Source organism: Ursus americanus, chromosome 4 (genome assembly GCF_024610735.1).
Source record: "Ursus americanus isolate L20-20 chromosome 4, mUrsAme1.1.p, whole genome shotgun sequence".
Taxonomy (NCBI): Eukaryota; Metazoa; Chordata; class Mammalia; order Carnivora; family Ursidae; genus Ursus; species Ursus americanus.
In genome coordinates, this window is record NC_142130.1 from 17,198,931 (window position 1) to 17,214,502 (window position 15,572).

At 37.0% G+C, this 15,572-nt stretch overlaps 1 protein-coding gene across 1 annotated transcript; it reads left to right on the forward strand.

The window, feature by feature from the left end:
• Positions 1-62: 62 nt before the first annotated feature.
• Positions 63-15,350, forward strand: NDUFB5 (NADH:ubiquinone oxidoreductase subunit B5). Its single transcript, XM_045788709.2, has 6 exons — positions 63-222; positions 7,186-7,274; positions 8,558-8,624; positions 10,153-10,214; positions 11,251-11,357; positions 15,123-15,350. Exons 1-6 carry the CDS (start codon positions 99-101, stop codon positions 15,241-15,243), a joined length of 570 nt encoding a protein of 189 aa, XP_045644665.1. The 5' UTR covers positions 63-98; the 3' UTR covers positions 15,244-15,350.
• The last annotated feature ends 222 nt before the right edge of the window (positions 15,351-15,572 follow it).

Here is a 15,572-nt window from a genome sequence, read left to right on the forward strand (position 1 = left end):
CTCACTCAACATGGCCACTTCCGCCTTCGCCGTGGTTCGTAAATTGGCTCTTTCGGCTCCCGTGACTCTCCCCAGTGTTTCAATTGCCCGTAGTAGCCATGGCGGCCATGAGCTTATTGCAGCGGGCTTCGGTCACTGCAGTGGCAGCTCTTTCCGGCCGCCGGCTTGGTACTCGGCTTGGATTCGGGGGCTTCCTCACCCGTGGCTTTCCGAAGACTGTCGGTGGGTGCTAGCTTTGGGAGAAAGCGCGCTCAGGGGATGTGGGGTGAGAGATGGAGAACTCTTCCCAGGTGACCTTGGTGAGATCTGGGAGAAATTGCGGGCCTGGGGCTTGGGAGGAGAGACGGAGTGTCTTTGTGAGGAGACAAGGGTTTTCCTGAAGTAATCAGATCGTTTGCGTTTAAATTGTTAATTAGCATTTGTGAAACACTTTGTCTCTCAGCCATTCCAATTGGTGCTAATTTGCGGGTGAAGTTGAGGTTAAGGGGGCATAGAGCTAAGACCTATGTTTCTCAGGCACCAGATTCTTTGTACGTTCCACCCACAATAGGTAATAGTCCCATAAGATTGGAAGTCATGTTGCCCAGGAGCCCACCGGTGCTAAGTAATAGGTAGGCAGGTGGAGAGGCTCAGGACTAACTCATTAAGTAGGCACAGTGCCTACACGATACTTTTAGGGTCCATGAAAATGTTTTAATTTCTTTTAAAACCAGAAGGGAAAAAAAAACCTATGTTTTTAGGGTTAATGTTAATGATATGTGGTAATGAATCCAGCTAGGATTGTACTCGTTTTATATCAACGCAGTCATAAAATAATAATTTTTAATATCTTAGGAAGGGGCCCATGAAGGAAAGTTATGGGAGGGCTAGTTGGAGCTTCTTGGAGACTGTGTATTGACTTATAGGAGAATGAATAATCATAATAGCGGAGTCTCAGTTGCCTTGTATTCAGTCTAATTCTTTCAAAGACTGGAAAGTAAGTACAATGTTATTATCCCCATTTTACTAATGAAGGAACTGTGACTTAGTTATTACAAAAATAATGCAGTACTGCATCAAATTTAATAATAATAACAGTAGCTAACATTTATTGAACACCTGTGTGGCATGTACCATCCTAAGATTTTAAAGGTATTAATTCATTTAACGCTCTTGGTAAAAAATATGCTATAAGTTATCTGCTCTAGGCAATACAAGTAGGTAGAGAGGAAGTGATTCCAAAAGATCTGCAACCTCAAAATATCTTTTACTGTTTACCGCTTTTTTCTTCTTCCAATTTAATTTGACTTACGTCACTTCACATGATGAAGCATTCTACAGAGACTTGTTGCAAAAATGATGGAAAGAACCAGTGGTATTCAACAAATTTCCAGCAGGAATTTGAACCTGTTAAAAAACTACATGTGCAAACATTCTTTGATACATTCTGTTCGTAAGCCATTTCTGATTACAAACATCCTCATCAAATACTTGCTGGGGATAGTATTTAATCCTGCCTTGCTGGAGATAAATTCAGATAAAAATCTCACTCCTAGAACCTCTATACATTGTTCCGCATTCTTCGAGTTGTGGAAGGATCTACACAGATAATCTACACCCTTTCCACTGGAAGCAGGAAAGGACCTAATAGCTACACTAGAGTGACTGCGTTTCAACCTCATGCCTGCTTTCAAAGGTATTTTGCAGATGGTCTCATCTGTCACTGTGGAATGAAAGGTTTTAATCTGTTACATTATTGCTTATGTCTGCCCCTATGAGACTGTAAGATCCAGCAGTGTAGAGAACCTTGCCTTGGTTTGTTTTCTCTGGAGCTAGACTGCCTACGTTCAAATCCTGGCTCCAGAGTTTAGTAGCTGTGTGACCTTGGGTCATCATATCTTGGAAGCTAAGTGGAAGGCTATTACTTGGAACCTGTGTTTCTTCATCTTTAAAAAAAGAGGATGTTTATTACAAGTATGCTTATATTCTGTTGACAGAGAAATAAATCTAATCTCTGACAAGAATTTATAACCCTGAAATATGGGGGCGCCTGGGTGGCACAGTCGTTAAGCGTCTGCCTTTGGCTCAGGGCGTGATCCTGGCGTTCTGGGATCGAGCCCCACATCAGGCTCCTCTGCTAGGAGCCTGCTTCTTCCTCACCCACTCCCCCTGCTTGTGTTCCCTCTCTCACTGGCTGTCTCTGTCAAATAAATAAATAAAATCTTAAAAAAAAAAAAAACCCTGAAATATGTTTCTGCATAAGTTTTCATCTTTCTAGAATGTCATTTTGAAAGGTACTTATCTCTTACCATAAGAACTGCTTAAAAGAAAAAAGGAGGATAATTTTAACCTACCTCATAAAGGAGTTGTGAAGAGTGAGTGGGAAAATCCATGGCACCTAGATTTAGAAGCATTAGCCTTGGGGCGCCTGGGTAGCACAGCGGTTAAGCGTCTGCCTTCGGCTCAGGGCGTTATCCCGGCGTTATGGGATCGAGCCCCACATCAGGCTCCTCTGCTGCGAGCCTGCTTCTTCCTCTCCCATTCCCCCTGCTTGTGTTCCCTCTCTTGCTGGCTGTCTCTATCTCTGTCAAATAAATAAATAAAATCTTTAAAAAAAAAAAAAAAGAAGCATTAGCCTTCTACAGAGCCCTGTGGCCACCCATTTCTTAAACATCTGGTACTGTCACGTTATCTTCATTCACCGTCACTGAAAACCTTTCTCAGGAAGTAAGCAGATACAAGTATTCTGTTTAATTAAATTATTTATTGTCATATATCAAAGGATTCCAGAAATGAACTTAAGTTCTTTCCTCAGCTGCAGGAGCTTTAACTTGAAGACTGATGTGTACATATTATGGTTTAAAAAAAAACCTGAGAAGAGTATTTAAATATTATATAAACAAAGCAGTATGGAGTTAATTCAGATGTAGAAGGTGGGACATTTTAACTAAATTCTGGATAGTTTTAACAGGTGCAATTGGCAGAAAAAGAGGATGTATTTTCTGATATATCTGAATATGGGGCTTTTGGGATAGGTAGGTGTTTAGAGAAAAGGCTTAAGAAAGGGAAGCTGGGATTAAATTGGGGGAGTGGAGGCACTGAATACAAAACCAAAGTATCTTAACTCTCTTGTAGTCTGCAGAGAGTGAATGTTTTAGCAGGAGAGCAACATCAGTAGTGTTTTGGGAAGATGCTTCTGAATATTTGTTGGCTTCTAAGGGGGTGTTGATTACTTAAGCCAGTGAGGTGAAAAGAGCATGGAAAGAAATCCAGAGTTTGAATCTTAGAATCAAGAGGCCTTGTCAACTCATGAGCAAGGGATAAGTGCAAGGAAGATAAGTGAGATTTTTATCCTGGGTAATTGAGTTGGTGGAGTCATTAACTGGGAATAGTCTGAGAATGAGAGGAAGAAAATGGCCAATTTTCGATTGTTGTCATGAAGACACAAAATCTACATTATCTTATTTGATCCTCACAAATATCACAGTTGTCAAAACCATAACTTTCCTGAAGTTATTTACATTTAAAAAAATTGGTTATTGAAACTTTAGTTTTATATGGCTAAATGAATACCTATTTGAGAATTTCCAGGCTTTAGAGAATGGTAGAAGATGCATATTTTGGTAGAAGGAGAATCTGAGTTCTGGAAATCCAGGCAGTCACCTGGTTGTAAGCAGTGTTCACCCTAATATTTTTAGATTGTAAGCAGATGGCCTTACTACATCAACAACAAATCATGAAGGTTCAGAATATTTGAAAAGAGTTTAGTGCTATGAAGTATACTTTAGAAAAGCTAATAGTAATAATAGTTATTTACCACATTTAATGACACGAATAATTGTTGTTTAACAGTAGGGTAATTATATGTAAAGAAAGCAAGCAGTTCACTTTCCTAACTGCATTAATGAAGCCAGACCAAGCATTCTTCCGTAGTTTTTTGTTTGTAACATTTTCCATATCTATTAATAGTGTTACTCATAATCAGTTGTTTCTAAAACCATGCAGTTTGATCCATCTCACTTTCTCTGTGGGGTATGTGTGTTTGTGTGTGTCTTTCTGTCTGTCTGCCTGATTGAAAGGGAAAATTGGGAGTACACTGTCTATTCTGATTTACTTTCAGAAGGCAAGGAAGGATCCTGACTAACATTTAATTTACTTAAGAAATAGAAATTCAACAATACTGTTGGGGCACCTACCATGTGGCAGACACTAAAGGGTACTGAAGGTACAGTATCGAATAATACAGTCCTTGACCTGACGGACTTTAACAAAATAATCGGGCTTAAAAAAAATCAGGCTTGGTGTGTGTTAGTCTAAAGGAACTAACCAAATGATATTAAGGAGGATAAGTGGAAGGCCAGCTTTCTATAGGGTACCCAAAGAAGGCCCCTTCGAGGAGGTTACATTTGATCTCGGCCCTGCAGGATGAGGTGTGGAGGTAACTATTCAAAGAGCCTGGGGAAAAGCTTTTGGGCAAAGAGGAAAGTAAGTGCAAAAACATGAAGACTGGAAAAAGTTCTTGGAATTGGAAGGGAATCATTGAGACTGATAAAGTCCAATGGTATGCCCTTTTGTTCTAAGACAGGCCATGTATTCAGATTCTTTGAGGAAAAGGACCTTAGAAGTCCTCCAGGCCAACCCCCAGAGTATCCTTGTTACATCCATTGTTGATACTTGAATAACTCCATAAAGGGGAACTGGAGATGCAGTCCAATTTTATTTTGAACCAGTAAAATTGTTAGAAACTTCTTCCTTGTATTAAGCTGAAAATTACTCTTTCACACATTGATCCTTTTAGGTCAACACAGAGTAATACAAGCCCTTTGTCCTGGGATAGCCCTTCAGCTATTTAAAGACACTTATCTGGTTTCTACCCAGTCTTCTTTTTTTGTAGGCCCATCAGTTTCCATTCTTTAAGCTTCACTGTGTCAGTTTCCAGGTTGTTTGCTCTCCTGGTTGCTTAAATTGGGTGTGCTCCAGATTGTTCCAATAACAAAACAGTGTACTCTGGGATGGACACACTTCTGCAGGTGTGGTTAGGAGACGGGGGTGGGTCTTCTGTTTTGACTCTATGCTTCTAGTACATAAGATTAGGGTTGAATTGTCTTCGGCCTTCTTGGTAACATCACATCAATGACTCTTAAACCTGTGAGCAACTTTTGGGGGATGCGGTCAGGACTTTCCACCTACTATATTTAGTCCTTTTAGAATCAGTCTTTTGGGGGTGCCTGGGTGGCTCAGCTGTTAAGCATCTGCCTTCGGCTCAGATCATGATCCCGGGGTCCTGGGATTGAGCCCCGCATTGGGCTCCCTGCTCAGCGGGAAGTCTACTTCTCCCCCTCCCACTCCCCTTGCTTGTGTTCCCTCTCTTGCTGTCTCTCTCTGTCAAATAGGTAAGTAAAATCTTTAAAAAAAAAAAAAAAGAATCAGCGTTTTGTGAATGCGTATGAAGACTTTTGGGATCCCACTTCATCATCAATGTAGTAGCCACTCTTGTAGTAGTAGATTTGTGTCATCAGGAATGCCATTTTTACTTCATCCAGGCCATGTGTAGAAATCTTGACCTCTCAGGGCTATGGAGAGAGCCTTTTGGCAGGTTATTGAGTTAAGTAACCAGCACCTTTTGGGTGTAATCAATCCATCACCCGTTACAAATTCATCTAACTTGCTACCTCTCTCAGCTTATAATGCATCTTCCTCATACTCCCCCACCATCCTGTGTAAATAGGAACTTCGGGCCTGTTTTTTTCTGACATTGCATCCTGCTTCTTCTCTTTGTTGTACTTACAGATGGCTAATTATGTGTATTTGTTTCTCCCAGTGGGATCTATATCCCTTTTAGACTGTAGGCCTAGCATAGGACCTGCACATAGTAGGCACTTAGATATTTATTGAATTAATGAGTGGTTTATGCTGTTATCCAGCCCTTTTTTCCCCACCTAGTCCACAAAGAATTCTATTATATCTTTCCAATTATTTTCTGAAATACATAATTACTTTGTCACATTCTCTTGTTATTTTAGAAACCTTAATAGTATGAATTGTACTCAGTGAATTCATGCCAGCTTCTAATTCTCTTATGAATTAACGTCCTAAATTCATTGCAAGCTGCTGTGGGTGATGCCAAAATTAAAAATTCAGTTACTGCCTTCAAGACATTTATATTTCAGTGGGAGCAGTGAAAGCAAGTATGAATATCACTAGAATATACAGCAGTTCAAAGGTAGGAGAGATCTGATAGGCTTGGGAAGAGGGTTGGTTTCTTGGAGGATAAAATGTCATCTGAGCCTAAAGAATAGATTTCAGGAGAGGGGAGGGCATTCCAGACATTTAAGCTTGAACAAAGGATACAAATCTTTATGACCTCTACCATGACTGAAATTCCTTTAATCGGAATTAGTTTTTTATCCCACAGTGACTCTCATGTGAAATTTCCGTGAATACAGTTACACACAGCAGAAACAGTAAGTTCAGTTTCCCAGTAACAGTGAGATCCTTTCCTGCTTCTAGCAGAAAGGGCTTACAGTGTTTGCAGTGGTCCTTCCAGATGTCCAAGAAAGGGAAATCGTGTAGAAATAAGATTAGGAGTGAAATTTTGCCTCAGTTTATCTCCAGTGAGAGTTGATTATATACCATCAGAGGGAGAATTTGAAGAGGACAATATTCACAATCAGAAATGGCTTACAGAGTGATTTTATTGATACGTGTTACAGTGTTTACTTTTGAACAAGTTCAAATTCCTGCCAGAGATATGTTGAATAGATGTCTTTCCATCTATTTTGCTGCAAGTCCCTAATGTATATTGCCTCATCATATGAAATGACAGAATTTTTTTTTAAATGACACAGTCTAAATTAAGTTTATTTATTTAATAGCTTTAGCAAATATTTATTATAGCGGTAAACAAAGATAAGTAGCCCACCAAGAGTATTTGACCTACCTGTCTGCTATGGAAACAAATTCAAACAATTATTTAGATATTTTTGTAACGTTGAATAAAAATGGAGAGAACTATAGTTTACAACAGTACATCAGTCTCTTTAAAGATACCTGTCTGCTCTGCCTTCAGTACTCAAAATATGTATTTTTTATCTTAATTCATATTAAACATTTATGCATGTACATTTTCTTAAAACCTGATTTGATCTTAGAATGTAACAGTATACCTTGAGCCTTACATATAACAGGGTAATTTAATATTTCTAGCTCCTGTGCGACACAGTGGAGACCATGGGAAAAGACTGTTTATCATCAAACCATCTGGATTCTATGACAGGCGGTTTTTGAGTTTAATGGTACGTTAAAAATCTTGCTGAACTAAACTCTTTATATACAAATAGGAATGTGTGTTTTTTTGTCTATTTAGAGAACATCTTTCATTTTATAAAAGACATTATTTTGTAAATTCATATTTCTTTTTTCAATAAATGTTGAGATTTTGTAGTAATGTCTGATTTGTTTTTGAATTTCATTTTAAATTAGTGAACCTTTCCTTCTTCATAAAAAAGGATTCATGTGTATTGGAGGTAAAATTTGAGCCATTCCCTTCTTCTTTTTTTTTTTTTTTTTAAGATTTTATTTATTTATTTGACAGAGAGACAGCCAGCAAGAGAGGCAACACAAGCAGGGGGAGTGGGAGAGGAAGAAGCAGGCTGATAGTGGAGAAGCCTGATGTGGGGCTCGATCCCATAACGCCAGGATCACGCCCTGAGCCGAAGGCAGACGCTTAACCGCTGTGCCACCCAGGCGCCCCCCATTCCTTTATTCTTAAGATTGTGGGGTTTTGAAATATAATCTTTGTTCCCTGTGCGTGCACGTGCGCATGCACACACCAAAATCTATAAATTACAGAACTTTGAAAATGGATTTGTTTGGGGATAATTATCTGTATTACTAAAATATTCTTTAAATTACCAAGGAACTCACTGAAAGACTTCTTTAAGTAACTCCATTATTTTGGGTTATGGTTTTTTATATCTGTATTGTTCAGGAACATTGATTTCAGAGGATCAAGTGGGCTACTGGCTGTATATTTGTATCTCAAGGCTTTATAAGGAAAAGTAGAGGCTTGGAAGATGGAAGATTGTCTGGACTCTCTGCCACTGTTCCTATAGTTGTGACCATTTGAGCAATGGCTGCCCTCTAGACCTCTTGCTTGCCCTTTGTGCTTAATGTCCCTCTTCATCCTTTTGGTTGAGCTCCCACTTTTCTTGTCATGACCAACTCAAACTCTACAGTGTTTGAAATCACTCAAATGTTTTTGCCGTTTTCATCTTAATACGAAAACTTCTCAACTTTTATTACATTGTGTTAACCAAAAAATGAAAAATCACTTACATAGATATTGTATTATACTTGTACAATTAATCCTTACTTTTTTCTTTCATTTTTGGTGCCAAATATAGACATCTAAATGTTAGAGTAAAAGAAAATCTCAGAAATAATTTGGTATCACATCTCCAATTTGGCAAGTTTCTTTTACAGGCAATGTAAGGAAATAAAAAATTGTAGACAATTTGAGAATGGGGAAATAGAGTCAGGAAATGGTTATATGAAAACTATTTTTTAATCTCAACAGAAATTCTACATTTTGTTGACTGGGATTCCAGTAGCAATTGGCATAACTCTGGTGAACATATTCATTGGTAAGTTCCTCTCCAACTAAATTGGTAAAATTTTAAAATCTATGTATATCAATAACAAAGAAATTATGGATGTTATAAAGTAAAATTATTTATTTACTTATTTTTAATCTTTTTTTTTTAAGATTTTATTTTTTATTTGGTAGAGAGATCACAAGCAGGGGGAGCGGGAGGCACAGGGAAAGGGAGAAGCAGGCTCCCTGCTGAGCAGAGAGCCCAGTGTGGGGCTTGATCCCAGGATCCTGGGATCATGACCTGAGCCACCCGGGCGCCCCAAGAAAAGTTATTTAAATAATGAACATAGGCATGGTATTTTATTTTACAGTAACCAAATCTCAATCTGCAATAATATACGATTTTTTTAAACATTTTTTTTTCCTCCAAAAACCTTTAAGGTCATCAACTCTGTGGAGGCCACAAAAGGCTTCAGAAAGCCTCGTTTTCCTCCTCCTCGTTATTTCTCCAAACCAGCTTTGACAAATCTGAATAAGGAAAATAGAAAGAGATAGAGGTGAAAGAGAGGCTGAGGGATGGAAGAATTTTTTTTATCCATCTTGGAACACATAAAATTATAATCTAAAAAAGAATGAAACTGTGAAAGACAGCTAACATTAGATTTTCATGGGAAATTCTGCCCAAAGTACTTCTAACATCTTGAATCCTAAAATGTTTTGTCTAGTAGTGATAGGGAAAGCCAGAAGGAATAATGTATCTTTTATTATATTTTGTTATACTATATAAAAACAAAGTTTGAAACTCTTATATAATGACTATAGGCAATGCCTTACACATAGAAGACATCTAAAAAATATCTAATGAATGAAATGATTTTCAACCACATTAAAGTAATTAAAATATAGTCATCCTTGAACAATGTTGGGGTGTCAACCCCCTGCTCAGTCAAAAATCACATATAATTTTTGACTCCCTCCCAAAACTTTACTAATAGCCTATTGTGACCAGAAACCTGTCAATAACATAAAGAGTTGATTAACACATACTTTGAATGTTTTTTGTATTATATACTGTATTCTTCTAATAAAGTAAGCTAAAGAGGGGCGCCTGGGTGGCTCAGTCGGTTAAGTGTCCGACTCTTGGTTTCGGCTCAGGTCATGATCTCATGGTTGTAGATCCAGCCCCGCATCAGGCTCGGCATCAGGCTCGGCCATTCCCCAGCGGGGAGTCCACTTCTCTCCTTCTCCATCTTCCTCTGCCCCTCCCCACCTGCGCACATGCTCTCTTTCTCAAATAAGTGAAATTAAATGAAAAAAGTAAGCTAGAGAAAAAATGTTATTAAAATCTTAAGGAAGAGAAAATATATTTACAGTACTGTACTATAAAAAATCCACATGTAAGTAGACCCATGCCATTCAAACCCATATTGTTCAAGGGTCAACTGTGTTTGAATCTTCATTGGTACAAACAAAAGTTCCTTTAAAACCACAAGAAGTTGGTTTCTTATTTAAATGGGGAAGAATTAATATTATAAACTCCTGATGCTAAACTTGGATACACTATTTTCTCTTACTAGGTGAAGCTGAGTTAGCAGAGATTCCAGAAGGCTACATCCCAGAACACTGGGAATATTTCAAGGTTGGTATAGGTCGTTGAAAGTTACTTTCTGTTAGGTGTCTTGTCAGTGCACTGATTAATGTCTTAATTTAGCAATTATGATACTGTTTTATATTCAGTTTTTGATGTCAAGGAGATGATACATTTTGTGCTCACTTTTTACAAGCAACTTCTTTTGATAATTTTCTGCGTTTTATTACTTTAATCATCACGGTGTTTTAAAGAATGACTCTGTAGTGTGTTCTTACTCTAGCAGAGTAACAGAATTTATCCCAAGTTCAATGCTAGAGAAAAGATTTTACCCATGCTAATGCTAGCTGTCTTTTATTGAGCACCTACTATGTCACAGGCGCTATGGTAGTATTTTGCAAACATTCTCTTATTCCATGTGAAATGTGCTAATATAATTCCCAAGTCAGAGATGAAGAGACTGAGACTTTAAAGAGGATAAGTGACGTGTCCAACAAGTAGGGCCAGTATTGGAACCTAGGTAGGCTTGGCCTGACAGCCCATACTGTTGGTCATTTTACTACACTGTCACTGCTACTAAAACTGAAAGTTAATCTGGTTACTTGTCTTTACAAGTGTTGTAGTGAGATGGCCTTGATTAGAGTAAATACTATCATGTTTTATTATCTGAATGAACTGTATTTCAGGAAAGAAATGTATCATTATTGTACCTTAAGGCAGGCCATACAGGTAGTTTATCTGTGCTCAGAGAAGGAGCTTCAGTTTTTGATCACCAAACTCTGGGTTGGGCTCCTAAATCTGCCACTTAAGGTGTACTCAGTGTAGTGTAATGGCAAAGAGCACAGTTTTGGAGTCAGACCTGGTTCGAGTCCAGATGCTGGCACTTAGTAACTGTGTAACTCTGCAATTTGCTCATCTATAAAATGGGGACAAAAATAGTATCCATCTAATGGATTAAAATTATTTAAAATACATATAAAGTAGTTGGCATTTAGTATTACTGGTTTACCTGACACGGCCATTTTAAAGAGTTGTAAACTGGAAGAGCAAAGTACTGTTCAGAAAATAAACAAATTTTCTCTTGCAGCATCCTATATCAAGATGGATTGCCCGAACTTTTTTTGATGGCCCTGAAAAGAATTATGAAAAAACAATGGCTATCCTTCAGATTGAAGCTGAAAAGGCTGATTTACGGTAAAAAAAAAATAATAATTAAAAAAAAAGGTGGGAAGTGGGGCAAGGAAGAAAATCCTTTCTTACTATTGCAATCCAAGAGAAAAAATTTAATAAACTATATCAGCACTGTAGGATGCTCCATGTAAAAGGATAAAGATAGGGAGGGAATACCTCATTCAGAGTGGAGTGTACACGTTGGAAACTGAGAGACTGTTAGTTGATAATATCTGTTAGAGTAAAAGGAATTCTTTTTAAAATATTCCACTCTTAAGTGCAAGGCAGCCCTCCCCTCCTTTTGCCCCTATCCCCCAATTTCCTTTCCTCTTCTACCTAGTCTCATCCTTAAAGGCGACTACTATTTAGTTATTTCTTGTATCTGTTCCTAAAAAAAATTATGCATTAAAAATATATTAACACTAATACTTACCGTTTACATCGATGTGGATGGAACTGTAGGGTATTATGCCGAGCGAAATAAGTCAATCAGAGAAAGACAGTTATCACATGGTTTCACTCATGTGGAATATAAGAAACAGTGCAGAGGACCATAAAACTGAATGGGAAGTCATCAGAGAGGGAGAAAAACCATAAGAGACACTTAATTATAGGAAACAAACTGGGGGTTGCTGGAGGGGAGGTGGGTGGGAGAATGGGGTAATTGGGTGATGAGCATTAAGGAGAGCATGTGATGCAATGAGCACTGGGTATGCAACCGATGAATCATTGAACACTACATCTGAAAGTAATGATGTACTTACTATATGTTGGCTAATTGAATTTTAAAAATACATGTTTTAACACAAATAGAATCCTCTTATAAACACTGTTCTGCACCTTGTCTTCATTTCACTTAAATATATCTTGGTGATCTTTCTATAATAGTATATGCCCCATTCATTTTAATGGCTGCGTCATATATTTCACTGGATGGATGTGCCTTAATTTTTTAACCAGTCCCGTGTTGTTGGTACTTAGGTTCTTTCCAAGTTTTTTAATAATATACATAGTGCTATGGTGAATATCCTCATACATAGATTTCTGCATATTTATTTGGTGGGTCTGAAATATAAATTCCTAGCAGTGGCACTGATAAACCAAATGTTGTAGTTTTAAATTTTAGATAGTTGTTGCCAAACTCTTTTCCAAAAAGTTGTACCGGTTGTTTTTTTCTGCCACCAATACATTTCTGTTTTCCATAACTATCCTTGTAAATGGAAATTATCAAACCTAAGCATTTTGCTGTTAAGATAGTTGAAAAAATGTTATCTCATTATTTCAATTTTGTATTTTTTTTGTAAGATTATTTTTTCATATATCTATTGGTTGTGTTTGTTTCGTGTAAATTGCCCATTTTTCTACTAATTTATACATTTAAAATATCTCTTTTGGGTTTTGTTACAGTTGTTTTCCCAACTTGTCATTTGTCTTTTGATAGTGTAGAATTTTTTTGCAACCGAAGTGTTTTTATGTTTCGGATGACAAAAGTATAGTAGAAGCTAATATGTTTCTGAACACGTACTATGTATTAGTGTTTTAATTACTTTATATATATTTACTCATTTCATTATTGTCAGGTTTGTCAGTCTTTTTCTTTAGCTTTTGGGATTTTGCATACATAGGTCGCTGATAGTGGTTAAATAAGCAAGTATGTAAGTCCAAATTATTTTTTTAAATGTTCACTCGTGTTTCCTTTTGCTACTTTTAAATTGTGTTTGTTGAGATTTATCTTAGTGTTTGTTGTGAGGTTTACATACAGTCACATGTACCCATTAAGTTTGGTGAGTTTTTGACAAAGATAAACAGCTGTGTAACCACCACAGTCAAGGTCATTTCAATCACCAACTGAGCCTATTTGCTGTCCTTTCCAGTCATTCCCCATCCACTACTCCTGGCCCCAGGCCCCCATTGATCTGCTTTCTGTTTATTCTCTTTTAAACTTTGTAGTTTATAAAAATTGTTATTATAGTAAAAAAATATTTAAATGATTAAACGAACATATGATTGGCCTGTTTTCTAGATTTCTTTTTTTTTTTTTTAAAGATTTTATTTATTTATGTGACAGAGAGCCAGCCAGCGAGAGAGGGAACACAAGCAGGGGGAGTGGGAGAGGAAGAAGCAGGCTCATAGCAGAGGAGCCCGATGTGGGACTTTATCCCATAACGCTGGGATCACGCCCTGAGCCGAAGGCAGACGCCCAACCGCTGTGCCACCCAGGCGCCCCATAGATTTCTAATTATATATGTATATAGTTACCATATGGAATTGTTAAGTATTTAAGAGCGTGAAACAGCAATATGGCTCATACTTAGTACGTTGGACTCTTTTGAACTTCAGACATATACCTTTGAGTTCCAATTAAAAGACAGATCCCAGAATTCCTTAGACATAGAGATTTTAAACAAATTCCCAAACAAAAGAAAGTAAAAATAAAAATAAAACCTTGACTTCTACCCCCAAAGAAAAGATGCCATTGTGAGGATGGAATGAGAATACCTGCATTTTTTAAAAAGTATATTTAGGTATTTGGAAAATCAAAGCATAAAAGAAAGATACAAAATAGAAAGGGACTACCTCCCATAATGGTCTCCCCCTAGAGATAACTATTAATTATGGCCCTCCATATTTTTTAATACTCTCTGCGTATGTTCATATACATAGTCACAGATTATTAGTTTCTATTTTTTAACGAAATGGGAAGATGCTACACATATTCATTTTAGGCCTTGCATTTTTAATTTAACCATATATGTATCATCTGTATTTACTATATACAGATTTTCCTCATTCTTTTTAACAGATGACTAGTAGTCTCTTACAAGGGTGAAGCATAATTTATTTAACCAGTCCTTTTGATGAATATTTTAATATTTGCATTTTGGATAATTACATTCTAAAGAGTAGAAAAGAAGAAGGATAATACGAAGATAGATAATCCTAAAAAAAGGGAAAGAAATATACTCTCTTAGATACACAATCACAAAGGTTTCTAATTTCTCATAGATAGGGGATAGGGTCAATGAGCTGGTTAAGGTTAATAAAGTGATTTATTTAACTGTGATAAATTTCCAGTCATATGACAATTTTAATATGTAGTCTATAAAAATGGAAAGAGAAAGGTTTGATGGAGAAAAGACCCTTTCATTTTTTAGTTTATTTATTTTTCAAGTTTTTATTTAAATTCTGGTTAGTTAACATATAGTGTAATATTGGTTTCAGGAGTAGAATTTAGTGATTCATCACTTACATAGAACACCTCCTAGTGCTCAACACAAGTGCCCTCCTTAATACCCATCACCCATTTAGCCTATCCCCTGCCCACCTCCCCTCCTGCAACCCTCAGTTTGTTCTCTATAGTTAAGAGTCTCTTATGGTTTGCTTTGGAGAGGAGCTATTTCAGGAATATGTGGTCTCAAGAGGTTTTCTAAAAGGCAAGAAGACAGGAAATGCATTACCATTATTGATGTGAAAGTCATCTGTCCAAATAAAAAGCCAGGGACAAGAGGAGAGAATAGATCATCAATTCAAGTGGTTTTGGTGATTAAAAACAGTATTTGTTGGCTAACTACCTAAGCAAGATAATGAAAGTCAGAGATAAGTTCCAGATTTTGCTTATAGGTGCATATCAGATATATGCATACCCATGGATCTATGGAGGTACATTAATACTTTACATAATACTTTACACAAAAGCAAAAGACTCTCTAGTGGTTATTCTTTATGGAAATAATTAATTTTGCAATTGGAAATGCTGGACCCACAATATTGCTATCCTGTTTGTTATAGGTTAAAGGAGCTGGAAGTGCGAAGGTTAATGCGAGCGAGAGGTGATGGTCCCTGGTATCAGTATTCAACTATTGATAAGGCGCTGATTGATTATTCTCCAAAAGCAACTCCCGACAATTAATCTTTTATTTCTCTAAATACGAAGTATATTCTCTTTAAGGGGAAAATTAATCAGTAAATATATTCTGTATTTTTGCTCACATGATGAATAAAAGATCTTCCATTGCACTCTTTCTCAACATTGTTTCAGGTTAAGACTTTCATATGGCATTTCAGTTTTTTTTCAGCTTTATTGAGGCATAATTGACAAATTGTAAGGTGTTTAAAGTGTACATTGTGATGATTTGATTTGCATTGTGAAAGGCAGAATAAGACTTTTGATTTGTGTGTTTTGGCTTCCTCCTTTATGAGGGTTTACCATATATTAAAAAAAACTTGGGCAAGTAGGAA